The sequence below is a fragment of the Carcharhinus amblyrhynchos genome, chromosome 27 (assembly GCF_965287045.1).
Source record: "Carcharhinus amblyrhynchos chromosome 27, sCarAmb.v2.hapA, whole genome shotgun sequence".
Classification (NCBI taxonomy): Eukaryota; Metazoa; Chordata; class Chondrichthyes; order Carcharhiniformes; family Carcharhinidae; genus Carcharhinus; species Carcharhinus amblyrhynchos.
Genome location: NC_137350.1, coordinates 4,958,561 through 4,985,395, shown reverse-complemented (window position 1 = coordinate 4,985,395; position 26,835 = coordinate 4,958,561). Strand labels below are relative to the sequence as shown.

Below are 26,835 nucleotides of genomic sequence, written 5' to 3'. Positions count from 1 at the left end.
TGGCTCCGGGCCGCTGGGTGTCGCTGCAGTGCGGCTCCAGGCCGCTGGGTATCGCTGCAGTGTGGCTCCGGGCCGCTGGGTGTCGCTGCAGTACGGCTCCAGGCCGCTGGGTGTCGCTTCAGTGTGGCTCCGGGCCGCTGGGTGTTGCTGCAGTACGGCTCCAGGCCGCTGGGTGTCGCTTCAGTGTGGCTCCGGGCCGCTGGGTATCGCTGCAGTGTGGCTCCGGGCCGCTGGGTGTCGCTGCAGTGCGGCTCCGGGCCGCTGGTTATCGCTGCTGTGCGGCTCCGGGCCGCTGGGTGTCGTTGCAGTGCGGCTCCGGGCCGCTGGTTATCGCTGCTGTGCGGCTCCGGGCCGCAGGGTGTCGTTGCAGTGTGGTTCCGGGCCGCTGGGTGTCGTTGCAGTGTGGTTCCGGGCAGCTGGGTGTCGCTGCAGTCCGGCTCCGGGCCGCTGGGTGCCGATGCAGTGCGACTCCGGGCCGTTGGGTGTCGCTGCAGTGTGGCTCTGGGCCGCTGGGTGTCGCTGCAGTGCGGCTCCGGGCCGCTGGGTCCCGATGCAGTGCGACTCTGGGCCGTTGGGTGTCGCTGCAGTGTGGCTCCGGGCCGCTGTGGCTCCTCATGCCGCCCGAGCTGTGTTGTTGTTAAGATGGCGGAGGCTGGGGAACCCTCTCCCGGCTCCGGTGCGGCTCCCGGACCCGCCGCCCCGGTTTGCACTTTCCTCTTTAAAAAATCCAGCAGGAAGTTTAAGGGACGGAAGCGGACGGCGAGCGGCAGTGACAAAGGTACCGGCGCTCGGCGCGAGCCCCGCTGCTAGGGTTTAAAATGGGGCGCAGTTCCCGCCGCCATGACAACAGAGGGTTTGCATTGATATAGCGCCTTTCACTGAGCGGAAACCCAGCAGCCAAACTGTGCGCAGCAAGATCCCACAAACAGACTGATGGCCCAATAACCTGTTCCACTCGGAGAAATATTGTTCATTTTAATTTGAATTATTATTGTCACATGCATTAATATACGATGAAAAGTGTTTTTTGCGTGCTATACAGATAAAACATACCATTCATAGAGAAGGAAACGAGAGAGATTAATGTGAGGTAGGTCCATTCAAAAGTCTAACAGCAGCAGGGAAGAAGCTGTTCTTGAGTCGGTTGGTACGTGATCTCAGACTTTTGTATCTTTTTCCCAATGGAAGAAAGTGGAAGAGAGAATGTTCGAGATGCTTGGGGTCTTTAATTATGCTGTTGCTTTGCAGAATCAGTGGGTGGGGGGCTGGTTTGCGTGATGCACTGGGCTTCATTCACGATCTATTGTAGTTTGTTGAAGTCTTGGGCAGAGCAGGAGCCATACCACACTGTGATATAACCAGAAAGAATGCTTTCTATGGTGCAGCTGTAAAAGTTGATGAGAGTCGTAGCTGAGATGCCAAATTTCCTTAGTCTTCTGATAAAGTAGAGGCATTGCTGGGCTTTTTTTTAACTGTAGCATTCAGGACATTTGTACTGAAAATCCCCTAATCGCCATACTCCAACGTCTGTTTGGGTACACTGAGGGAAAATTTAGTATGACCAATGCACCTAACCAGTATGGTTTTTGAACGTGGGAGGAAACTGAAGTACTGGAACAAACCCACGCAGACACAGGGAGAACATGCAGACTCCACTCAGATAGAGACCCAAGCCGGGAATCAAACCCAGGTCCTGGTTCTGTGAAGCATCGGTGCTTAGCACTGTGCTATCTCTTTGCAAACTCTCTGTATCATTATCTAAATTTGTTTTCCTACTATTCCTTGTATCATTGACAAATTTGGGTACAATATATTTGGTCCCTCCATCCAAGTCATTCATAAAAACTGTAAATAGTTAAGGCCCTAGCACTGATCCCTGCGACACCCCACTAAGCTAGCAACCTACAAATGACAGATTTATCCCAACTGTTTCCTGTCAGTTAGCCAATCTCCTAACCATGCCAATATATCATCCCCAAAAACCATGAACTCTTGGGCAATAGTTTTGAATCAGGATATCCAAACTGGGATCGTTGGCTCTATTCTGTCTTCACAGATGCTGTCAGACCTGCTGAGATTTTCCAGCACTTTGTTTTTGTTTTTGTTTCCCTATCACAACGCGTGATACCTTTGCCTGATCATATTATGATTTTCTAAATGTCTTGCTATTACTTCCTTAATAATGGATCCTAAGCTTCCCAGTGACATATTAGACTAACTAGGTTTGTTCTCCTGTTTTCTATCTCTCTCCTTTCTTGAATAGAGGTGTTACATTTGTGGTTTTACAATCCACTTGGACCTTTCCAGAATCCATGGAATTCTGGAAGATTGCAACCTATTCTAATGTCTTTGCCACCATTTTTAAGACCCTAAAATGCAGGTTGTGACATCCAGGAGACATATTGGCCTTCTAGTTCATTTTCTCTAGTGGCCATGATTGTTTTAAGTTTCTTCCCTTTTGTCATTTGATCTTTCTATTATTCTTGGGATGATTTTTGTGTCTTCAGTGAAGACAAATACAGAATATTTTTTCCAAATGTCTACCATTTGTCAAGCATTTGTCAAGGCTAGGAGACTGGGAACGCATGAAGCACGTGCGGAATAAAGGAAATTAGAAAGAAGCTTAAGTAAGGAGGGCTAAAAGGGTTCACGAAAAAACATTGGATTAAAGAAAATCCCAAGGCTTTTTATACATATATTAAGAGCAAGAGGGTAGCCAAGGAGAGGGTTGGCCCACTCAAGGGCAAGGGAGGAAATCTATGCGTGGAGTCAGATGAAATGAGCGAGATGTTAAATAAGTACATCAGTATTCACCAAAGGGAAGGACTTGGTGGAAGATGAGCCTGGGAAATGATGTGTAGATAGTTTGAGTCATGTTGAGATCAGAAAGGAGAAGGTAGTGAGGTTCTTGAGAAACATTAAGGTAAACAAGTTCCCAGGGCCTGATGGGATATAGCCCAGAATACTGAGAGACGAAAGAGAGGAAATTGCTGGGTCCTTGAGAGAAATCCTCATTGGCTATAGGGGAGGTCCCAGCAGATTGGAGAATAGCCAATGTTGTTCCTTTGTTTAGGAAGGGGTAGCAAAAATAATCCGGTAATTACAGGTTTGTGAGCCTTACATCATTGGTAGGGAAATTATTGGAGAGGATTCTTCGAGACAGACTTTATTCCCATTTGGAAATAAGTGGGCATATTAGCGAGAGGCAGCATGGGTTTGTGAAGGGGAGGTCGTGTCTCACCAACTTGATTGAGTTTTTTGAGGAAGTGACGAAGATGATTGAGGGTAGTCCCCTGAATCATCATATCTGTGGATGTTGTCTACATGGATTTCAGTAAGGCCTTTGACAAGGTCCCTCATGGCAGACGGTGCAGAAGGTGAAGTCGCATGGGATCAGAGGTGAACTGGCAAGCTGGATACAGAACTGGCTCGGTTATAGAAGACAGAGGGCAGCAGTAGATGGGTGCGTTTCTGAATGCAGGATTGTGACAAGTGGCGTTCTTCAGGAATCAACGCTGCGACCTTTGCTGTTTGTAATTTATATAAATGATTTAGAGGAAATGTAATTGGTTTGATTAGTAAGTTTGTGGATGACACAAAGGTTGGTAGATTTACGGACAGTGATGAGGACCATCAGAGGGTATAGATCGGTTGGAGACTTGGGCAGAGAAATGACAGGTGGAGTTTAATCCAGACAAACGAGAATAATGCATTTTGGAAAGTCTAATTAAAATAGGAAATATACAGTAAATTGGCAGAATCCTTAAGAGCATTGATAGACAGAGGGATCTGGATGTACAGGTACACAGGTCACTGAAAGTGGAATGCAGCTAGAGAAGGTAATCAAGAAGGCATACAGCATGCTTGCCTACATCATCCGAGGCATTGAGTTTAAAAATTGGCACATCATGTTGCAGCTTTATGGAACCTTAATTAGGCTGCACTTGGAATATAGTGTTCAATTCTGGTCACCACACTACCAGAAGGATGTGGAGGCTTTGGAGATGGTACAGAAAAGATTTACCAGGATGTTGCCTGGTATGGAGGGCAGAATCAATTACTAGGGGGCATAGGTTTAAGGTGCGAGGGGCGAGGTTTAAACGGAGATGTACGAGACAGGTTCTTTACACAGAGGATGGTGGGTGCCTGGAACTCGCTGCCGGGGAAGGTAGTGGAACCAAATATGATAGTGAGTTTTAAGGGGTGTCTTGACATACATGAATAGGATGGGAATGGAGGGATATGGTCCCCAGAAGGGTTGGATTTTAGTTAAGTCGGGCAGTGTGGTTGGTGCAGGCTTGGAAGGCCCAAAGGCATATCCCTATGCTGTAATTTCCTTTGTTTATTTCCATAATTCCCATTATTTATTCCCCAGTATCACTGTAGTTACAGTTTTCATTTTTTATAGAATCACAGAACCCTAGAATCCTTACAGTACAGGAGGAGGCTATTTGGCCTAAAGAGTCTGTACCAACCACAATCTCTCCCAGGCCCCATTCCCTGATATTTGGGTTAATTTAGCATGGCCAGTCAACCTAACCTGCACATCTTTGGACTGTGGGAGGAAACCAGAGCATTGGAGGAAACCCACGCAGACACGGGGAGAATGTGCAAGTTCCACACAGACAGTGGCCCAAGGCTGGAATTGAACCCGGACCCCTAGCACTGTGAGGCAATAGTGCTAACCACTGTGCCACCGTGCCACCTTCAACTTGTAGAAGATTTTGTTTTCTGTTTTTATATTTCATGTCAGTTTCCCCTCGTATTCCACTTTCTCCCTCTTTTTGTCATCCTTTGCTGCTTTCTAAAGTTTTCCCAATCTTCAGGCCTACCGCTAATTTTTGAAGCACTGTGAATTTTTTTTTAATTTGATACCATCCTCAACTTCCTTAGTTCGCCACAGATGGTGCATCTTTTCTTGCTCAATGGGATATATCATTGTTGAGAATTAAGAAATATCTCTTCAAGTCTCCAATTGCTGCTCTATGATTTTCCCCTTTAACCTGTTTACCCAATTCACTTTAACCAACACTGCCTTCACACCCTTGTATTTACCTTTATTTAAATTTAAAACACTGATTTCAGACCCAGATTTCTCCCCTCAAACTTAATGTGCAATTCCTGCATGTTGTGATCACTCTTGCCTAGATAACTGTTTACTACAAGGTCTTTAATTATTCTTGTCTCATTACACATACCAGGTCTAAAGCAACCTGTTCTCTTGCTGTCCCAAAGTAACACTGTTTGAAAAACCTGTTCCAAATAAACTCTATGAACTCATCCTGCAGGCTACCTTTACCCCCAATTTGATTCATCTGTTCTATACGAAGATTAAAATTTCCAATGATTATTGCAACATTTTTCTAAAGAGCTGCCAAAAATTCTTGTTTTATAATCTTTCCTACATCGTAGCTACTTTAAGGAAGCCTATAACCAACCCTCACAGTGACTTCTTTCTTTAGTTATCTCCACTAAACAAAGATAATTTCTCCTGACTATACAGATCTCATCCTTTATTAACAGCTACCCCACCTCCTTTCCTTTCATCTGTCCTTCCAAGATGTCAAATAACATTCATGCACTCTTACAATTACATTCCCAGCCATACTCACGTCATCGCTTTCTCTGTAATGGCTTTCATAGCACACTCTGTTATTTCTATTTGTGCTAGCAGTTTATCCACCTTGCTTTAAAGAGACTTTAATTCTGTCTTTTTACCAGCTTCTCTATTCTGACCATGTTGACAGGTGCACTCATGTTTGTGTGTAATGTCCTTTTCTCGTCACACGATTTTCTTGTCCAATCTCTTTAACTTGCCAAATCTTCCTGCAGTTGAATCCCCCCAAGCCCCCCCTTCCCCCCCAGCCCCCATTTGCAGCCCCCCCCCCCCCCCCCCGGGGCCCCCCTTTCCCGCCCCCCAACACCCCCATTCTCCCTGGTTATATGATTTGCCAGGACACTGATTCCAGTGTTCTGTGGTTCAAATGAAGGGCGCTGTTATGGCACTGCTCCCTCTGTCCCCAGTACTGTTCAAAACAAACTGTGGATAGTGGCAAATAGTTGAAGTTTCTAAGTTTGTGATCAATCGATTTGTGTCCAGTAAGTGTATAACGAGAGATGGAGTCAAGGTGGATAACTGGGGCCAAGGTTCTGATAAACAAAGATCTGATTGAATGGTGAAACACGCTCAAAACCCTTCGAAACGTGAAAAATAGGAGCAGGAGGCGTCCAGTGGCCCTTCGAGTCTGCTCCATATTCATTATGATCATCAAACTCAACAACCTGATTCTGCCTTCCCCCCTATATCCTTTGAACCTCTTTGCCCCAAGAGCTATATCTAATTCCTTCCTGAAAACATTCAATATTTTGGCCTCAGATGCTTTCTGTGGTCGTGAATTCCACAGGCTGACCACTGTCTGGGTGAAGAAATTTATTCTCACCTTGGTCCTAAATGGTTCACCCCGTATCCTTATACTGTGACCCATGGGTCTGGACTCCCCACCATTGGGAATCCAGCATCTATTCTGCCTGGTCCTGTTGGAATATTATAGCTCAATGTTCCTAAATTACAACTGTCGGCACACTTAAAAAGCAGTTGGGGGCATGAGGATACGAAAAGTGGTTTATAAATGTAAATTCTCTTTATATCTCTAAAACTGCTGGGTATGATCTTATGCTTTTCCCTCTGGGCTGAAACCTGCCGAGAATGTGTCAGGATAAACAATGGCCGTATCACTGTGTAACGGTTCCCATTGTGAGATGTTCCTTTACTAACCTGTTACTATAATAAAGGGACTCGGGGCGGCTCTCACTGAGGGTATCTCTATACTTACTGCGTTTTCCCTTCTGCTGCACAGACAGCAGTGGAGACGATGATGGGAATACTGCAGTGCGGAGACAAAAGAGAACAACCGTGTCGAACCCCATGATACAGAAGGTGGGTGAGGCAGTACATGGTCATCCTGTGGTTTAAAGTTGTGGAATCTTGCAATTGTACGGCACTACGGGAGGGCATGTGGCTCATGGTGCCAGCTCTGTGGAAAAGTAATTCTGTTTGCCTCACTGCCTTGCTGTTCCCCATTTCCATCTCAATGTTTCCATTGCAAGTGTACCATAGACCAGTACCGACAGACTGGATAGAATTTTCTCATCCCGCCTGCCACAGGAATCGCAGCGGATGCTGGACTATACAAAGGACTGTTGGTCTCGGCTGGGATTTCCAGGCTTTGAGGCGAGCACAGCCGGGAAATCCCACCCAATGTGTCTGTTCCAGCTTCTTCTGAAAGCAACCCAGTTAGACTTTCCCCATATCCCGATAATTTCTTCTCCTCGAATATTTATTCGATTCCCTTTTGAAAGTTAGTTTGGATTCTTTATACACCTGCCTTTCGAGGGCAACACTTTGCAAATCCGAACCAGTCACTGCCTAAAAAAAGATTTCCTCCCCACCTCTGGATCTTTTTAAAATCACCTTCAGTCTGTGCTCCCTGGTTACAGGCCCTTCAGCCACTGGAAACAGTTTATCTTTATTTACTTCAATCCTTCATGTTTTTAATGCATCCAACACACATCCAATTTGAAAATTCTGATTGAATCTGCTCCCTTTCAGACTGCATGTTCCGGGTCACAACAACTTGCAATAAAGTTACCTCATCTCTCTCTCTCTCTCAATTCTTTTACCAGTTACTTTAAACCTGCGTCACACTGATCACCAACCTTCCTGACACTCAGCGATAGTTTCATGATCATCATCAGCTCTCGGTTCTAGATTTTTTATTAATTCAATTTGAATGCCACGGTGGGTTTTGAACCCATGTCCCTCGAACATTACCTGGGTTGCTGGATTATCACCACCTCTCTTGAATTACTCCATCAGCAGCTCTCGTTGTTTTGAACGCATCAGCTACGTTTTTCTTTACCCTTTGCTGTTCCGAGGAGAACAGCTCCCGCTTTTCTGCATAATTTATAGCCCTCACCCCCAGTACCATTAAATACCCTTCTGTGTCCCATCCAAGACCTCGACATTCTCCAGCTGGGGCTGAGCCAGTTTGCACAATGTCCTTGCTTTTGTACTTTATTCCTCTGTTTATAAAGTCAAGGATTCTGTATGTTTTTTGAACAAATTCCTCAACTTGTCTTGCGACATACAACGATTTGTGTACCCAGAGGCTTCTTACATCCCTTTTAAAACTGTTTTCTATACTTGTTGGAAACCATTACTAGCAGCTTGTCTTCTGACCAGCCACATGTCCAGGTGCTGGAGTCCAGGGGAACTTTTAACAGTTCATGGGTCCGTGTTGATTGCAGCAAGGTTATGATTCCCTCCCCTGTGGTTGAATAGTCTGCTGGCGCTCACTGTTCAGCCTTTAACACGAGGGGCAGCTGCTGAGGCTCTTGAAGGTTGGGGCCCTGCAGCACTGCCTGAGGAGGGGAATGGTCAGTTCCTGGCCCAGTTGGTGCACTGTGATGTTAGTGAACAACCTGCCCTGTGTGATTTTCAGACATAAACTGGTACTTCTGATTGTTTATCTGATTGTTTCCAGACGGCCAAATCAGCAGGAGCCAGAGAGCAGTACAGTGACAGTGACAGCGATGAAGCTGAAAAAATCACCGTGTCCTACAAATCCACACGATCAGCGGTAAGGAGCAGCATCAAACACAAAACATCAACACCTATCGTGTCTAAAACTATGCCTTAGAATCCCCACCATCCAGAAAAAGGCCATTCGGCCCATCGAGTCTGCACTGACTCTTTAAAGGAGCATCCCACCCAGACCCTCCCCTCCCCCTATCCCCATAACCCCATTCATTTACCATGGCTAATCCCCTAACCTTACGCATCTTTAGACACTAAGCATCAATTTAGCAAAGCCAATCCACCTAACCTCCACATCTTCAACTGTGGGAGGAAACACACACAAACGCAAGGAGAACATGCAAGCACCAAGTCACCCGAGGACAAAATTGAACTCAGGTCCCTGGCATTGTGAGACACAAGTGCTAACTACTATGCCACCCATCAATCACACACTGTGCTCCAATGGGCAAGGAAGGTCCGGTCTTTGACTCTGCAGTTGGAGAGAGTTTCAGTCTATGGAGGCACAGGGCTGGGGCTGTCCAGTCTCTGTTCCCACAGAGAAGTCTTTGTCCTGCAAGAGTAGGGGTGCGTTCTCTCAGTCTCTGCCACCACAGTGGGAGGGGAGTGGACTCTGCATCTGTGAGGCAATAAGGGATGTCTTTGTTTTTCTGAAATGCTAAGGTCTGTCTTTGCCCAGCTAGACTGGATGAGGATACCCTGTGTTTCCAAAGTTATTGATTGTTGTAGAAACCCATCTGCTCCACTAACGTCCTTTAGGGAAGGAAATCTGCCCTCCTTACCTGGCCTGGCCTACATGTGACTCCACACCTACAACAATGACTGTGAACTGCTCTCTGAAATAACCTAGCAAGCCATTCAATTCAAGGGCATTTGGGGATGGCCTTTCCAGTCACACACATCCCATGATACAATAAAGAAAAAATGTTTAGTCTAACACAGTGTCTCTGAACTGAGAGTGAGAAAATTGACGGGACTTCTCTCCGCTGCTCACTATCTGGAGGAGAATCATGCAGTGATTGTCACTCTGTGGCTGTTTGGTGGAGATTGGGTTCAGCTGGACAGTCTAAACAAAGAAAAGTACAGCACAGGAACAGGCCCTTCGGCCCTCCAAGCCTCTGCCAATCATGATGCCCTAATTGAATTAAAGAAGTTTCACTTTCAGAAGATATTTTACCAACACTTAAATGTCCATTTCACATTCCATCCCTCAATGCACGTATCTCCCCACGCATGAGATATCAGGAATGACAGTGAGCATCACAATAACATCAGACACTTCTTTCAGGAGTGAGATGATTTACAGATAGTGGGATAGTGATGGGAGTGGGTTGGAGGAATGGGAATCGGAAAGACAAATGCACAAAGTGTTTAATTGTGAAATGGCTATGCTGGTTTGCAGCTAATATCCATCTGTGCTTCACAGAAACCTGTCGGTCCAGAGGACATGGGAGCAACAGCTGTGTATCAACTGGACACCGAGAAAGATAAAGACATGCAAGCAATCTTTGAACGGAGTCAGAAGATCCAAGAAGTGAGAAGGCAGTGGGAGCAAGTCACTGGTGTACACATTGGGGCGGGTGAAATGGAGGCACTGGTGTACACACTGGGACTGGGACAGGGAGGGATGGAGGCACTGGTGTACACACTGGGACAGGGAGGGATGGAGGCACTGGTGTACACAGTGGGGCGGGGGAGATGGAGGCACTGGTGTACACAAAGGGCCAGGAAGGATGGAGGCACTGGTGTACACAAAGGGCCAGGAAGGATGGAGGCACTGGTGTACACAGTTTGTCAGGAAGGATGGAGGCACTGGTGTACACTGGGGCAGGGGGAGATGGTGACACTGGTGTACACACTGGGACAGGAGGAGGTGAAGGTGCTGGGACAGGGGGAGATGGTGACACTGATGTACACGCTGGGACAGGAGGAGGTGAAGGTGCTGGTGTATGCACTAGGACAGGGGGAGATGGAGACAGTGGTGTACACACTGGGTCAGGAAGGATGGAGACACTGGTGAACACATTGGGACGGGGGGAGATAGTGACACTGATGTACACCATGGGATGGGGAAATGGAGGCACTGGCGTATACACTGGGACAGGGAGAGGTGAAGGCACTAGTGTACATGCTAGGACAGGAGGGATGGAGATACCGGTGTATACGCTGGGACAGGAGGGATGGAGATACTGGTGTACACACTGGGACACGAGGAGATGAAGGTGCTGGTGTACGCACTGGGACAGGGGAGATGGAGTCACTGGTGTACGCAGTGGGACGCAGGAGAGCTTTGCGAGAAGTAGTCAGCCACAAACACGAGGGGAAGAGAAAGAGTAACTAAAAAATAACGTTCTGTTTGTAGTGGGACATAGAGGTGCACACTAGCAGAAAAGGGAGAGTTGGCGAGAGCAGAGGGAGAAGAGTCAGACACTGACACAGATGGAGATCATGAAGAAACTGAGTTATAGAAGCCCAAATAAAAACAGATGAATAATAACAAGCAGCCCAACATTGAAATGGTTAGACCACAGTTTGTACAGGATTTCGTAACCGTTACCAGGTTGTGCTGTCACCACGGCTGGCTGCACAATGCGAGGGACTACACTTAAATATTCTCTGTGTATCTGACAGGAGCTGAAAGGGAAAGACGATGAGAAAATCTACCGAGGTATCAACAACTACATCAAGTACGTCAAACCCAAAGACACATCCATGGCAAACGCAGCTTCAGGAATGGTGAGGTGAGTGAAACATTTAGCAGTTTTGGTTTTAGAAGTCTGCAGCACAGAGACATTCACGCCAACAGCTCCAGTGTGCTGTTCACACTCCTTATTCCTCCTCTTCATCTAACCCCATCGGTCTATTTTCCTATTCACGCTGCATTTGTATTCATCTCAAACATGTCAATGTGATTCACCTTAACTTTTCTGTATACGTTTTTAAGTTTATTTATTAGTCACAAGTAGGCTTACATTAACACTGCGATGAAGTTACTGTGAAACTTCCCCAAGTTGCCACACTCCGGCTGTTGTTCGGGTACACTGAGAGAGAATTTAGCGCGGCCAATGCACCCAACCAGCCTGTCTTTCGAATTGTGGGAGGAGACGAGCACCCAGAGGAAACCCGCACAGACATAGGGAGAACGTGAAAATTCTGCACAGACAGTCACCCAGGGATCCTGGTGCTGTGAGTCAGCAGTGCTAACCACTGTGCCACCCTGTATGTACTGAGTTCCACATTTTCATAGATTCTGGGGGTAATTTCTACTCATTCCTTTTTGCATTTCTCAGTGACAATCTTTTATTTGGTTTACATAGTGGGAGCCACTACAGTTCTTGCAGTCCGATTCATGCTTAGGAATCTGTTTGGTGAAACGTTGTGAGCATTGTCTCAATATCTGCCCCCCCCACCTCAGGGCCCTCAGCTGCAGGGAAACATTCACCCAGCTCCCCCCAATCAGTGGATCACATCGCTGATCCCACACACCCCAGTCCCCCTCAGTAGATCACATCGCTGATCCCAGTCCCTCCTCAGTAGATTACATCACTGATCCCAGCCCCTCCCTCAGTGGATCACATCGCTGATCCCAGTCCCCCCAGTGGATCACATCGCTGATCCCAGCCACTCTTCAGTGGATCACATCGCTGATCCCAGCCACTCTTCAGTGGATTACATCGCTGATCCCAGCCACTCTTCAGTGGATCGCATCGCTGATCCCAGCCACTCTTCAGTGGATCGCATCGCTGATCCCAGCCACTCCTCAGTGGATCGCATCGCTGATCCCAGCCACTCCTCAGTGGATCACATCGCTGATCCCAGCCCCCTCCTCGGTGGATCACATCGCTGATCCCAGCCCCCTCCTCGGTGGATCACATCGCTGATCCCAGCCCCCTCCTCGGTGGATCACATCGCTGATCCCAGCCCCCTCCTCGGTGGATCACATCGCTGATCCCAGCCCCCTCCTCGGTGGATCACATCGCTGATCCCAGCCCCCTCCTCGGTGGATCACATCGCTGATCCCAGCCCCCTCCTCGGTGGATCACATCGCTGATCCCAGCCCCCTCCTCGGTGGATCACATCGCTGATCCCAGCCCCCTCCTCGGTGGATCACATCGCTGATCCCAGCCCCCTCCTCGGTGGATCACATCGCTGATCCCAGCCCCCCCTCCTCGGTGGATCACATCGCTGATCCCAGCCCCCTCCTCGGTGGATCACATCGCTGATCCCAGCCCCCTCCTCGGTGGATCACATCGCTGATCCCAGCCCCCTCCTCGGTGGATCACATCGCTGATCCCAGCCCCCCTCCTCGGTGGATCACATCGCTGATCCCAGCCCCCCCTCCTCGGTGGATCACATCGCTAATCCCAGCCCCCACTCCTCGGTGGATCACATCGCTGATCCCAGCCCCCCCTCCTCGGTGGATCACATCGCTGATCCCAGCCCCCCCTCCTCGGTGGATCACATCGCTGATCCCAGCCCCCCCCCCCCTCGGTGGATCACATCGCTGATCCCAGCCCCCCCCGTCCTCGGTGGATCACATCGCTGATCCCAGCCCCCCCTCCTCGGTGGATCACATCGCTGATCCCAGCCCCCCCTCCTCGGTGGATCACATCGCTGATCCCAGCCCCCTCCTCGGTGGATCACATCGCTGATCCCAGCCCCCCCTCCTCGGTGGATCACATCGCTGATCCCAGCCCCCCCTCCTCGGTGGATCACATCGCTGATCCCAGCCCCCCCTCCTCGGTGGATCACATCGCTGATCCCAGCCCCCCCTCCTCGGTGGATCACATCGCTGATCCCAGCCCCCCCTCCTCGGTGGATCACATCGCTGATCCCAGCCCCCCCTCCTCGGTGGATCACATCGCTGATCCCAGCCCCCCCTCCTCGGTGGATCACATCGCTGATCCCAGCCCCCCTTCCTCGGTGGATCACATCGCTGATCCCAGCCCCCCCTCCTCGGTGGATCACATCGCTGATCCCAGCCCCCCCTCCTCGGTGGATCACATCGCTGATCCCAGCCCCCCCTCCTCGGTGGATCACATCGCTGATCCCAGCCCCCCCTCCTCGGTGGATCACATCGCTGAACCCAGCCTCCCCTCAGTGGATCACATCGCTGATCCCAGCCCCCCCTCCTCGGTGGATCACGTCTCTGATCCAAGTTCCTGGGCAATGGGCTGGAGAATTATGATTTTTTTTAATGGAATGCTTGCAAACCCTGCTGTGAATTGTGGGAGCTTTCTATGCCCCTTTCCTCCCACCCGGCTATCACTCCTGCTGTCCCTCCCCATTGGCTGTCAATGTGTTTTGTGATTTGCTGCCTGTCACTGTAAGTTTTAACAATGTTTATTATTAATCAGGAAAGGACCGATACGAGCCCCCGAACACCTCCGAGCGACTGTGCGGTGGGACTACCAGCCCGACATCTGTAAAGATTACAAAGAAACCGGCTTCTGTGGCTTTGGAGGCAAGTTCATCTTTTCAGGGTGGATTTTGTTGTAAGCTCGAGTATTCACAACTTCTGTGTGCATGGGGTTCTGATCTCCAGACTGCGCTGTTAGCTGATTATAACCAGGGTGATCTTTGAGTTGCTGGTTTAGAATATTGTGCGCAATTCTGATCGCCACATTCCAGAAGGAGAGCATACAGAAGAGGTTTATGAGGATGGTATTAGCTGTGAGGAGAGGCTGGAGAAACTTGGTTTGTTCTCACTGAAATAATGGAAGTTGAGGGGTGACGTGATAGAGGGTTACAAGATTGAGTAGCATGGACAGAGTAGATAGTCAGATGCTTTTATCTTGGGTAGAAAAGTCAAGTACTAGGGCACATAGGTTTAAGCTGCGTGGGGAAAAGTTTAGAGGAGGTGTGAATGGCAAGTTTTTTTACACAGAGGGTGGTGAATGTCTGGAACGCGCTGTCTGGGGAGGAAGTGGGAGCAGGTACAATAGCAGCATTTAAGGGGCAAGACGGGCTAGACGAATATATGAATAGGATGGGAATGGAAGGATACGGACTCCATGAGTGCATATGTTTTAGTTTAGGCAGATATCCTGATCAGCACAGGTTTGGAGGGCTGAAGGGCCTGTTCCTGTGCTGTTCCTTTCTTTGTTCTTTGCTGTAGCTGGTCTCAGTGCCAGGGCGAGAGAATCAGCGGAATTACATTGATGTGAAGATGCCGGCATTGGACTGGGGTAGGCACAGTACGAAGTCTCACTACCAGGTTAAAGTCCAACCGGTTAACTCAGCATCACTATCAGCAGCAACCAAGCCTCCCCCAGTACCACAGTGGAAAACAGTACAACTGCAAGGAAGTCCATTGTCAACTTGTTCAACCAGACGAATTTGGAATTCTCAGCCAAGGGCTCAATATCTGCGCCACCAGCAAAATAGGCCCCATCAGTCTCGCAGCGGACACAAAGGAATTCATCAGGCGAAGGAGGCTCCGGGAGTTCTTCCACAAACCCCAAGAGGCCACAGCAGACCCAATGAGACAGCCAATGAACCAGAACAGTCGACAGGGTGATCCGCGGTTCAGCAACTGAAGAGGAAAGAGTTGAATTGGACTCTTCTGGGAAGCCGCTGCGCTTGACTTGACATGTGTGCCCAAGCCATTAGGAGGTGCGTGAACACCAGATTCATCAACTGTACTCACAAGATAGTCCAGAACATCACTCAACCACAATGCAATGTCACCCATGCTCTCAAGACCAGTCGCAACGTTGTCATCAAACCAGCAGATAAAGGAGGGGCACTGTCATACTGAACAGAACGGATTACTGCAAAGAAGTGTGCCGACAACTGATCAACAAGGAACACTGCAGACAGATACTGCCAGATCTGACCAAAGAACAGACCCGTCAACTCAACAGACTAATCAAGACCTTTGACCCGGACCTTCAAAGCACCTTTCGTGCTCTCATCCCATGTACCCCCTACGGAGATCTCTACTGCCTCCTGAAGATACGCAAAGCCAACACACCCGGCTGTCTATCATATTAGGCAGTGGGACCCTGTGCGAGAACCTCTCCGGCTACATTGAGGGCATCCTGAAACCCATCATACAAAAACCCCCCAGCGACACTACAGACTTACAGAAACTCAATGCCATGGAGCAGTTGAACCAGGAACGTGCCTCGTCACAATGGATGTCTTGGCACTCTACACCAGCATCCCCCACGATGACAGAACTGCCTCAGTACTCAACACCGACAACTGCCAATCTTCAGATGCAATTCTACAACTCATTCACTTCATCCTGGATCACAAGGTCTTCATCTTCGACAACCAGTTCTTCATCCAGGCACATGGAACAGCCATGGGGACCAAATTCACATCTCAATATGCCAACATCTTCATGCACAGGCTCAAACAAGACCTCTTCACTGAACAGGCCCTTCAACCGATGCTATACACCAGATACATCGATGACATTTTCTTCCTTTGGACTCATGGCAAACAATTACGAAACAACTATGTGATGACATCAACAATTTCCATACCACTGTCAGGCTCGCCATGGACTGCTTTCCAGAATCGGTTGCATTCTTGGACACACGCATTTCCGTTAAGGGCAGTCACCTCAGCAGTTCACTGTACCGCAAGCCCATGGATAACCTCACGATACTCTCCAGCTTCTGCCCTAAACACGTTAAAGAAGCCATGTCCTACGGACAAGCCCTCCTGTATGTACAGGATCTGCTCAGATGAGAAGGATTGCAACAGATACCTTCAGACGCTGAAAGATGCTCTCGTAAGAACAGGATATGGCACTCAACTCATAGATCGACAGTTCTGACGCGCCACAGCGAGAGACCGCACTAACCTCCTCAGAAGACAAACACGAGACTTGGTGGACAGAGTACCCTTCGTCGTCCAGTAATTCCCCATAGCGGAGAAACTACGACATCTTCTCCAGGGCCTTCAACATGTCGTCAATGAAGATGAACATTTCGCCAACGCCATCCCCACATCCCCACTACTTACCTTCAAACAACTGCACAACCTCAAACACAGTAAACCACTAGCTTTCAGAGCGCTGCTTGAAGGAGCAGTTGGCTTTTGCTACCAAATAAACCTGTGGACTTTAACCTGGTGTTTAGAGACTTCTTACTGTGTTTACCTCCGTCCAACGCTGGCGTCTCTACATCATGGCTAACCTCAAACAGACCATTGTACGCAGCAAACTACCCAGTCTTCAGGAGGACAGGGACCACGATACCACACGACCCTGCCACCTCTGCAAGATGTGCTGGTTCATTGACACAGATGCCATCATCTCGCGTGAGAACACCATTCACCAGATACACAGTACATAGTCTTGCAACTCGGCCAATGTTGTCTACCTGATGCAGTGCAGGAAAGGATGTCCCAAGGTGTGGTGAGACCATGCAGGCACTATGACAACGGATGAATGAACACCATTCGACAGTCACCAGGCAGAGTGTTCCCTTCCAGTCGTGAAACATTTAGGCAGTCAAGGGCATTCTGCCTCTGATCTTCAGGTAAGTTTCTCCAAAATGGCCTTCAAGACACATGACAATGCAGAATCGATGAGCAGAAACTGATAGCCAAGTTCCGCACACATGAGGACGGCCTCAACCAGGATCTTGGGTTCATGTTATACTATCTGTAACCCCCACAACATGCCTGGGCTTGCAAAATCTCACTAACTGTCCTGGCGGGAGACAACTCACATTTCTTTAAGCTGTACTTAACCCTGTCTGCACCTGTAAAAACTTGATTACCTGTTAAAACTTGCATTCCAACCATTATCTTACAGTTAAGTCTGTGTTTATATATGTCCTGTTTGTGAACCCAACTCCCACTCACCTGATGATGGAGCAGCGCTCTGAAAACTACCGAATAAACCTGTTGGATTTTAACCTGATGTTGTGAGACTTATCGTGCCCAGAATTACATTGACATTGGTTAAGGACCAGCCTCAGCTGACTGCAATCTCGATCTTGTTATCCTTTCATAGGATGTGCACATCCCTGGTCGCCTTTGAGCAGATGGTGGTGGACCACTGCACCCATGTGGTGTAGGTAGACCCACCGTGCTGTTAGGGATGGGATTCCAGGACTTTGATCCAGTGGCATTGAAAGAACAGTGATATATTTCCAAGTCAAGACAATGTGTGGCTTGGAGGGGAAATTAAAAGTGGTGGTGTTTGGATGTATCTATTACCCTTGTCCTTTCAGGTGATAGAGATTGCAGATTTGGAATGTGCTGTGGAAAGAACCTTGGCAAATAGCTGCAGTGCAACTTGATGGTGCTCAGAATTCCCAGCCTCTGAACTGCTCTTGTAGCTACAGTATTTAGCTGATTGATCCCGTTAAGTTTCTTGAAGACTGGACAAGGATTTGGTAGGACAGGTCCCGTCTCTGACTTCCCACCGCAATAATCAGAAAGGCAGTGAGAAAACTGGACAGGGAAGATAAGTTTTCAGGGTTTTACGTTCTTCCCCTGGACTCTGACTGGGATTTTCTTCTCTCTCTCGTAGACAGCTGTAAGTTTCTACATGATCGCTCAGACTATAAGCACGGTTGGCAGATAGAACGGGAACTGGACGAAGGCCGATACGGTGTTAATGGTGAGTTTCTTTCTTTTACTTGTGGGGTGTGGGCGTCACTGGCTAGCATTTATTGGCCATCCTTGGTTGCCCTTGAGAAGGAGGCGGTGAGCTGCCTTCTTGCAACTCAGTGGCTTGCCAGGCCATTTCAGAGGGCAGTTGAGAATCAACCACATTGCTATGGCTCTGGAGTCACATGTAGGCCGGACCAGGTAAAGACAGTGGATTTCCTTGCCTGAAGGACTTTAGTGAACCAGATGGGATTTTCCGACAATTGGCAATGGTTTCAGGATCGTCAGTAGATTCTTAATTCCAGATATTTTTTATCAAATTCAAATCTCACCAAGTGCTGCGGTGGGATTTGAACCCAGGTCTCCAGAACATTAGCTGAGTTGTAACGGAAAGCTCAGTGTTGGCCTTATCTCTTCCAATGTATTAAGAGCTGTCACTGGCGGCAAAAGATTGTGTCGCGTGCTAAGCTACCTGCATCACCCAACAACATCCGACTACAATGTGACGTGAGGTTTGCAGTGTATTCAATCACTCATTCTACCAAATGTAGAAATTTGTGATTAATTTGAAGTTTCCGCTTTGTAGAATCAGCCAATCAAAACGAGGGCTGCAGTTGCATTGCTTCAGTGCCGCTGTGCCAGGAGATAGGGGTGGGGGTTACCACTAAGATTCGTTGTCAGAATGCATTGATGAGGAGGTCCCTGTGTGGATACCTGGCAGAGTCAGAATAGCACTCAACTGTGGTCGAATTGCTTAAATTCACACAATGCCTGGACATAGGACCATTCCTCGGTGACAGTGCTTCATGGGGATAGGAGACCATGAGAGGAGATGTGCTCTTGAGTTAGGAGGTTTGGAGACAACTCAAAACGAAGCTCACCAGTTTATCAACTCCCAGGATTTTTTACTGGGGTCACTCATCGGACCAATCAAAACTATTTGACCTTCAGGATCCTTTAGTGTTCCTGAACATCAGTTTTACTCTTGCCATTCCCTCACCCGTTTTACACAATGGGGGGAGAAAAAGCAAATTTCTTATTTTTTTTAAAACCAAATCTCAGATGAAGGCCTTGAGATGCACCGTATGGCGAGAGCAGCACGCACTACATCACACTGACCTCGCTGGCACAGTGTACAGGTATATCTGGATCTAGTTTCTGGCAGGAAAAGAAATGGAGGCTGTGCCATTCTTTTGAACCATTTTTAGACCCCATGTGGGAACGTCACTGATTGTCCTGTGACAGAGGATTAGTATTTCACTCCCAGTTGGAAATGGAACAAGAACTGACACAGTTCACAGAGCTAGTCCTGATGACTGAGGATCCGCACTGATATGGCAAGCTGTGTGTGCCAGTGCTTTATTAACACACTGTCATGGTAACAGGTAAGTGAGTGAAAACAATATCCATAAATGTAGACTTATTCATTTCCAAAGTAATAACATTGATAATCAGTAAGGGTATGAAAGTGAACCCAATGTGAAAGTGAACCTCCAGCTTATCCCAGGTATATTTTCATTAGCTGGTGCTAATTTTATTAAATTTACCCAGGTTTGAGGTTCAGTTTTTACGCCGAGATTTTTTATTTAAATTTAATGTTGAAGCCTAGCTTCAAAAACCAGTGACTTATTGGCAATAAAAATTGAAAATATTGACCTTTGCATGTAATGCAGTCCTCTGTTGTACAACTTATTGGCTGAAAGAAAGAGCTTGAATTTGCACAATATCTTTCAAACAGTCAAGGTAAGCAGATCTGATTCCCATTTTTTTTGTTTCTTCATGGAACGTGGGCATTGCTGGCTGGCCAGCATTTATTGCCCATTCCTACTCACCCTCGAGAAGGTGGTGCTGAGCTGCCTTCTTGAATCGCTGCAGTATGTGCCATGGGTTGACCCACTTTGCCATGAGAGAGGGAATTCCAGGATTTTGACCCAGCGATTGTGAAGGAAGGGTGATATATTTCCAAGTCAGGATGGTGAGTGGGTTGGAGCGGAACTTGCAGGTGGTGGCGTTCCCATGTATCTGCTGCCCTTGTCCTTGATGGAAGTGGTCGTGAGTTTGAAAGGTGATGTCTGAGGATCTTTGGTGAATTACTGCAGTGCATCTTGTAGATAATACACGCTGCTGCTACTGAGTGTCGGTGGTGGAGGGAGTGATGTTTGTGGGTGTGGTGCCAATCAAGCGGGCTGCTTTGTCCAGGATTGTGTCAAGCTTCTGGAGTGTTATTGGAGCTGCACCCATCCAGGCAAGAGGGGAGTATTCGATCACACCTGACTTGCACCTTGTGGATGGTTGATAGGCTTTGGGGAGTCAGGAGGTGAGTTACAGTATTCCGAGCCTCTGGCTTGCTCTTGTAGCCAACGTGTTAATATGGCAAGTCTCTGGTCAATGGTAACCCCAACTGGGGATTCAATGATGGTAACGCCATTGAATGTTAGGGGCCAGTGATTAGAGAGTCTCTTATTGAGATCCCCACCAATGATATTTGCCCTTTGTTGTTTCTTAACTTGACCCATACAGATTCCACATCATCTATGGAATACCTTTCCTCAAATCATATCAATATCATCTTTAATCAACAATGCAGATCTTCCACCTTTTCCTTTCTATCTATCCTCCCTAAACACTGAATAGTCCTCAATGTTTACGTAGAACATTACAGCACAGTACAGGCCCTTCGGCCCTTGATGCTGCGCCGACCAGTGGAACGAATCTAATGACCCTTTAACCTAAACTATTCCAACATTATCTGTATGTCTATCCACTGATCATTTGAATGCCCTTAAAGTTGGCGAGTCCACAACTGCTGCAGGCAGGGCATTCCACGCCCTTACTACCCTCTGAGTAAAGAACCTACCTCTGACATCCGTCCTATAATTACCACCCCTCAATTTAAAGCTATGTCCCCTCGTGTTAGCCATCACCATCCGAGGAAAAAGGCTCTCACTCTCCACCCTGTCTAACCCTCTGATCATCTTGTATGCCTCAATTAGGTCACCTCTTAACCTTCTTCTCTCTAACAAAAATAACCTCAAGACCCTCAGCCTTTCCTCATAAGACCTTCCCACCATACCAGGCAACATCCTGGTAAACCTCCTCTGCAGCCTTTCCAATGCGTCCACATCTTTCTTATAATGCGGCGACCAGAACTGTATGCAATACTCCAAGTGTGGCCGCACCAGAGTTTTGTACAGTTGCAACATGATCTCACGGCTCAGAAATTCAATCCCTCTACCAATAAAAGCTAACACGCTGTACGCCTTCTTAACAACCTTATCAACCTGGGTGCCAACTTTCAGGGATCTATGCACATGTACGCCAAGATGTTTAATTCACATCCTTGCTCACTTTGGAGCCAAGTCTCTGTAATGCCAACTATATCATTCCCCTTTACATCTATTTGTGCAACTAATTCACCCATTTTGTTTCAAATGCTCCAAGCATCCAGGTACAAAACCTTAAGGTGGCACTTTTAATTTTTTTTCCTTTCCTACTATTTTTTACTTGGTCCTTACCTGACTCCGGCCCTTGATTTCTCTGCCTAACACTTTCCTTATTCTCCTTGCTGTCTTTTCCTCTTGTTCTTAATTCCCCGTGCTGTCTGGAATTCTCTGCCCGTTGAAGTGGTGAAGGCTGCCTCGCTAAATATTTTTAAGACGCGGGTTGATAGGTTTTTGATAGGCAAGGGGATTAAGGGTTATGGGGAGAGGGCGGGAAAGTGGAACTGAGCCACGACAGATCAGCCGTGATCTTATTGAATGGCGGGGCAGGCTCGAGGGGCTAGATGGCCTACTCCTGCTCCCATTTCTTATGTTCTTATGTTCTCTGAATCCTTGCAAAGGTTCCCATCCCCCTGCCATATTAGTTTAAACTCCCCCTAACCACTGTACCAAGTACCTCAATCCTGAACCTGCTCAGTGCAAGCGTCCAGTTTGTACAGGTCCCACCACCTCCAGAACCAGTCCCTAGGAATCTGAAACCCTCCCTCCCGCATCATCTTTTTAGCCACATATTCATCCTATGTATCCTGCTGTTTCTACTCTGACTAGCATGTGGCACAGGTAGTAATCTTCAGATCACTACATTTGAGATCCTACTTTTTAGCTTGCTTCCTAGCTCTCTACATTCTGCTTATAGCATCTCATCCCTTTTTTTAACAAGTGTCGTTTGTACCAATGTATACTACGACCACTGGCCGTTCACCCTCCCCCTTTAGAATGTCCTGCAGCCACTCCGAGACATCCTTGATCCCAGCACCAGGGAGGCAACAGACCATCCTGGAGTCTTGTTTGCGACCACAGAAATGCTTGTCTATTCTTCTTACAATTGAATCCCCTATATCTATAGCATTCCCACAGTTTTTACCCTCTGCAGCAGAACCAGCTGTGATGCAACGGATTTGGCCGCTGCTGTTTTCCCCGAAAAGGCCACGGGAGATTCCTGCACTGCCTGCCTAGCTCTCTTGTTCTGCCTGGTGGTCACACATTCCCTTCCTGCCTGTGGAATCTAAGCCTGCGATGTGACCACCTCTGTGTATCAGCTATTCACGTTACTCGCCGCCTCACGAGTGCTCCACAGTCTCCCCAGTCGCAGCTCCAGCTCCGAAACACAGGTTTCCAGGAGCTGCAACTGGAAACACTTCCTGCACACACGCTGGCGCCAGGCACTGGAAAAGTTTCCAGCCTCCCGCACAGAGCACGAAGAGCAGACCACGGCTTGGAGCTCTCCTGTCATACCTTACCCCTTTAAATCGTCAGGTCAATTCCAGTGTTGTAACAGTACTGGAAGAGCTTGGCTAGGGGAGTAGCAAGTTCTGGAGCACAAGTCTTCAGGACTGTTGCTAGAACCTTCTCAAGGCCCATTGCCTTTGCAGTATCCAGTGCCTCCAACCATTTCTTGGTATCACGGGGAGTGAATCGAATTAGCTGGAGACTGGTGTCTGTAATGCTGGGGACCACTGGAGGAGGCCGAGATGGATCGTCCATTTAGCACTTCTGGCTGAAGATTGCTGCGAATGCTTCAGCTTTATCTTTTGCTCTGATGTGCTGGGCTCCTCCATCGTTGAGGATGAGGATATTTGTGGAGCCTCCTCTTCCACTGAGTTGTTTAATTGTCCATCGCCATTCACAACTGGATGTGGCAGCTTAGATCTGATCCATTGCTTAGCTCTGTCTATCGCTTGCAGTAATGCCGTTTGGCACACAAGTAGATTGACACCTCATTTTTAGGTAAGCCTGGTGCTGCTCCTGGCATGCCCTCCTGCACTCTCCATTGAATCAGGGTTGATCCCTTGGTTTGATGGTAATGGTTGAGTGGGGGATATTCCGGGCTGTGAGGTTGCAGATTATGCTGAAGTGCAGTTCTGCTGCTGTTGATGACTCACAGCGCTAGAATTGCTAGATCAGTTCAAAGTCTGTCCCATTTAGCATGGGGATAATGCCACTCAGCACAATGGAGATTATTCTTAATGTGAAGGCGGGACATTTTATACAGAGTATTGTTTGTTTTTGAGACTGAGCTCAAAAGAATGGTACAGCCTTCATTTCTTTTCCTGCCAGAAACTAGGTCCAGTATACCTGTGCACTGTACCAACCTGAGCTGCCTATGAGGTTCCATTCTGCGATTCTGGAATGTAGACCTCAGTATTCCTCAGGGGAAGGTAGGGGTAGATGGCTTCTCACCAGTAATGTACCTTTCATTTGCAGATGACGAGAACTATGAAGTAAGCAGTGATGAGGATGACATCCCCTTTAAATGTTTCATCTGCAGGTCCTCTTTTACCAACCCAGTAATCACTAAGTAAGTTGCTTTGTCACAAAGATCACAAGATGTTTGCATTATACAACTTTGGTTAGGTCGCAATTAAGAGCACTATGTTCAATTTTGATCGCCACATTACAGGAAAGATGTGAAGGTTTTGGGGAGGGTGCAGAAGAGGTTTACCAGGATGCTGCCCGGTTTAGAGGGTATGAGCTATAAGGGGAGACTGGTCAAACTAAGATTGTTTTCTCTGGAGCAGCTGAGTGGAGACCTGATAAAAGTCTATCAAATTATGAGAGGCATGGATAGGGTTGAATCTTTTTCCCAGAGTTCAAATGCCTAAAACTAGGGGGAATGCACTTAAGGTGAGAGGGGGAACATTCAAAGGAGATGTGGGGGGCAAGTTTTTTTTTACCCTGAGTGGTAGTTGTCTAGAAAGTGCTGCCAGGGAGGGTGGTGGAGGCAGATACGTTAGCGGTGTTTAAGGGGCTTTTAGATAAGCACATGAATATTCAAGGGATAGAGGGATATGGATTAAGAGCAGGCAGAAGGAATTAGTTTAATATGGTGTCATGTACAGTACAATATAATGGGCTGAAGGGCCTGATCCTGTGCTGTATGGTTCTATGTTCTATTATTTAGGCAGCAAATTGGTTACTGTTATGTTCTGTATGTCTATGTTATTTATTGATCTGCCTCTTGTTTGTGGATTGTTCACACTATTTAACAAGCTGTCTGTTTTTTCTCAGGTGTAAGCACTATTTCTGTGAAAGTTGTGCCCTGCAGCATTACCGTAAATCAAAACGCTGTTATGTGTGTAATGAACAGACCAATGGAGTCTTCAATCCTGCCAAAGGTGTGTGTTTGTGCCTTTATTAGCAGCACTGTGGCATTTAGAGGTAGCATTTGATACAGAAACATGACATTTGTATTTTAGGTTGAGTTTCTGTTTGAATATCACGTCCCTTTCAGAGCATCATTCCCAGCATCAGTCTCTGAACACGTAGCGTTTCAGAGAGTGGGTGTTACTGGCAAGCCTGGCATATAATACTTGTCCTGAGAAGCTAATGTAGCATATCGATACAACTTGATTAGCTTGCTGAGTCTCTTCAGAGGGAGGTTAATAGTTAAACCACATTGGTGTCAGATTGGATATTGATCCAGATTTGGTAAGGGTGGCAGATTTCTATTCCTAAGGGACATTAGTGAACCCATTGGCTCTTTACACTAATGTCACTGCTTCAGAATCACTTTTACTGATACCAGCATGACTTGGATATCTTAAACTGAATCCGAATCCATGATTTGAACTCATGTTCTCTGAATGGTAAGTCCAGGCCCCTCAGTTACTCTTTCAGTGATGAAACACAGCCTTATCATGTCTTCTGTGATCAGTGGGACATTAAGCAGAGCCCCAGTAACAGTGAGCAGGGACAGGACAGAGAGTTCATGAAGCTGCAGAAGCAGCTCGTCTGATCCAGGTTAATGATCAGCCTGAGGGTTGGACAGGACTGCAGCTCAAACTCTGCAGACTGCAGATCCAGGTCCTGTCCCTGAGGCATTTTAAACAACTTGTTTGAAGTATCTGGAGCCCATTACCAAAAGGAACTGCTGGAACTAACTCGTACATGATATGGAAGAGAGAGTTAGATAAAGATTGAGTCAAATGTAAAGTGAAGTAGCGTGGAAATGGAATTAGAAGTTTGGAATGGGATTAGCTGGTTCCAGCGTGAAGCCTGTATCAGCAAAAAGTCTGAAATTGAACAGGATGACTGAATGCCTGGAGTTATTGTCAAGTTTGTGAAAGTTTTGCTATCAGCTGCTTGAAGCCGAGCAGTGAGATGTAGAGTCGGGAGGTACCAGGATCGATCTCCTGCTGAGTTAAGTACTGTTATCAAGGCAACGACAAAAGAAAAGTGCTACAGTTAGCATCAATCTTGGTCTTGAGCAGATCCTCCACATCCTCTGGTACTTGATCCACTTGTCAGCCTTTCGCACAGTCACCCACAGATAGGGAGCAGGCACTGTCATCAAACTGTATACAGATGAAACGTACTGTAGCCAATAACACTCACGGCGTGGTCACCACGATCGGGAGCCCAGGCTACGTTTCATCTTCCTCTCCCGAATCACAACACTGGCCAAAAGTGAAATGCTCAGATGCTGAAAATCTGAAATAAAAACAGAAAATGCTGGAAAGACCCAGCAGCCTGGCCGTGTCTGTGCAGAGAGAGAATAGAGTCCATGTGACTAAAGATTTGAAGAAGAGTCATGCAGAGTGGAAACATTAACTCTGCACGGATGCAGCAGAACCTGCTGAGTTTTTCCAGCATTTTCTGTTTTCATTATTGGCCAAAATGGCTATTTGAGAATTTATTGCAATTATTTTTTGTTTTGTTTATTTCAGAACTTATGGCAAAATTGGCAAAGCATAAAGCTGAGCACCCATCTGACCATTCCAACTCTGCCGATGAAGTGGAACAAACAGAATAACTCTTTCCCCCTCCCCTCTGTGCAGAATATGTACCAAGTTTCAAATTCGTTTAGCAAAATAAACACATTTATTTTGGAAGAGGTTTTTGTGTATGTCTTTGCCAGCAATGAAATATTCTTTAAATGCTGCAATTAATTCACATCTACTCAGAGGAATATTATAAAGCACAAAGTTAATTGATGTTGCCAGAGCTGTTTAAGATGAGAATTTCAGGCAGAGTTTTCTCTGACAGATTTATCAGAGGGAATGATCGTAGAATCCTACAGTGCAGGACGAGGCCATTCGGCCCTTTGAGTCAACACTAACCACAATCCCACCCCAGCCCTATTCCCATAAGCCCATGCACTTACCCTAGCTAGTTCCCCCTGATGCTAAGAGGCAATTTAGCATGGCCAATTCACCTAAC

At 47.4% G+C, this 26,835-nt stretch overlaps 1 protein-coding gene across 1 annotated transcript; it reads left to right on the top strand.

The window, feature by feature from the left end:
* The first annotated feature begins 608 nt into the window (after positions 1-608).
* rnf113a (ring finger protein 113A) lies at positions 609-26,510 on the top strand. The gene is made up of 10 exons (XM_080213487.1): positions 609-778; positions 6,858-6,937; positions 8,544-8,639; positions 10,023-10,130; positions 11,228-11,337; positions 13,954-14,060; positions 18,096-18,185; positions 23,881-23,974; positions 24,685-24,791; positions 26,343-26,510. The coding sequence occupies exons 1-10, from the start codon at positions 643-645 to the stop codon at positions 26,426-26,428; spliced, it is 1,014 nt and encodes a 337-aa protein (XP_080069613.1). The 5' UTR covers positions 609-642; the 3' UTR covers positions 26,429-26,510.
* Positions 26,511-26,835: the final 325 nt, after the last annotated feature.

Excerpts from the sequence above, each read along its gene's own strand:
- rnf113a (XM_080213487.1), top strand. The coding sequence starts at position 643 with ATGGCGGAGGCTGGGGAACCCTCTCCCGGCTCCGGTGCGGCTCCCGGA. Across the intron at positions 779-6,857 it reads GGCGAGCGGCAGTGACAAAG|ACAGCAGTGGAGACGATGAT; the intron begins GTACCGGCGCTC and ends TCTGCTGCACAG. Across the intron at positions 24,792-26,342 it reads AGTCTTCAATCCTGCCAAAG|AACTTATGGCAAAATTGGCA; the intron begins GTGTGTGTTTGT and ends TGTTTATTTCAG.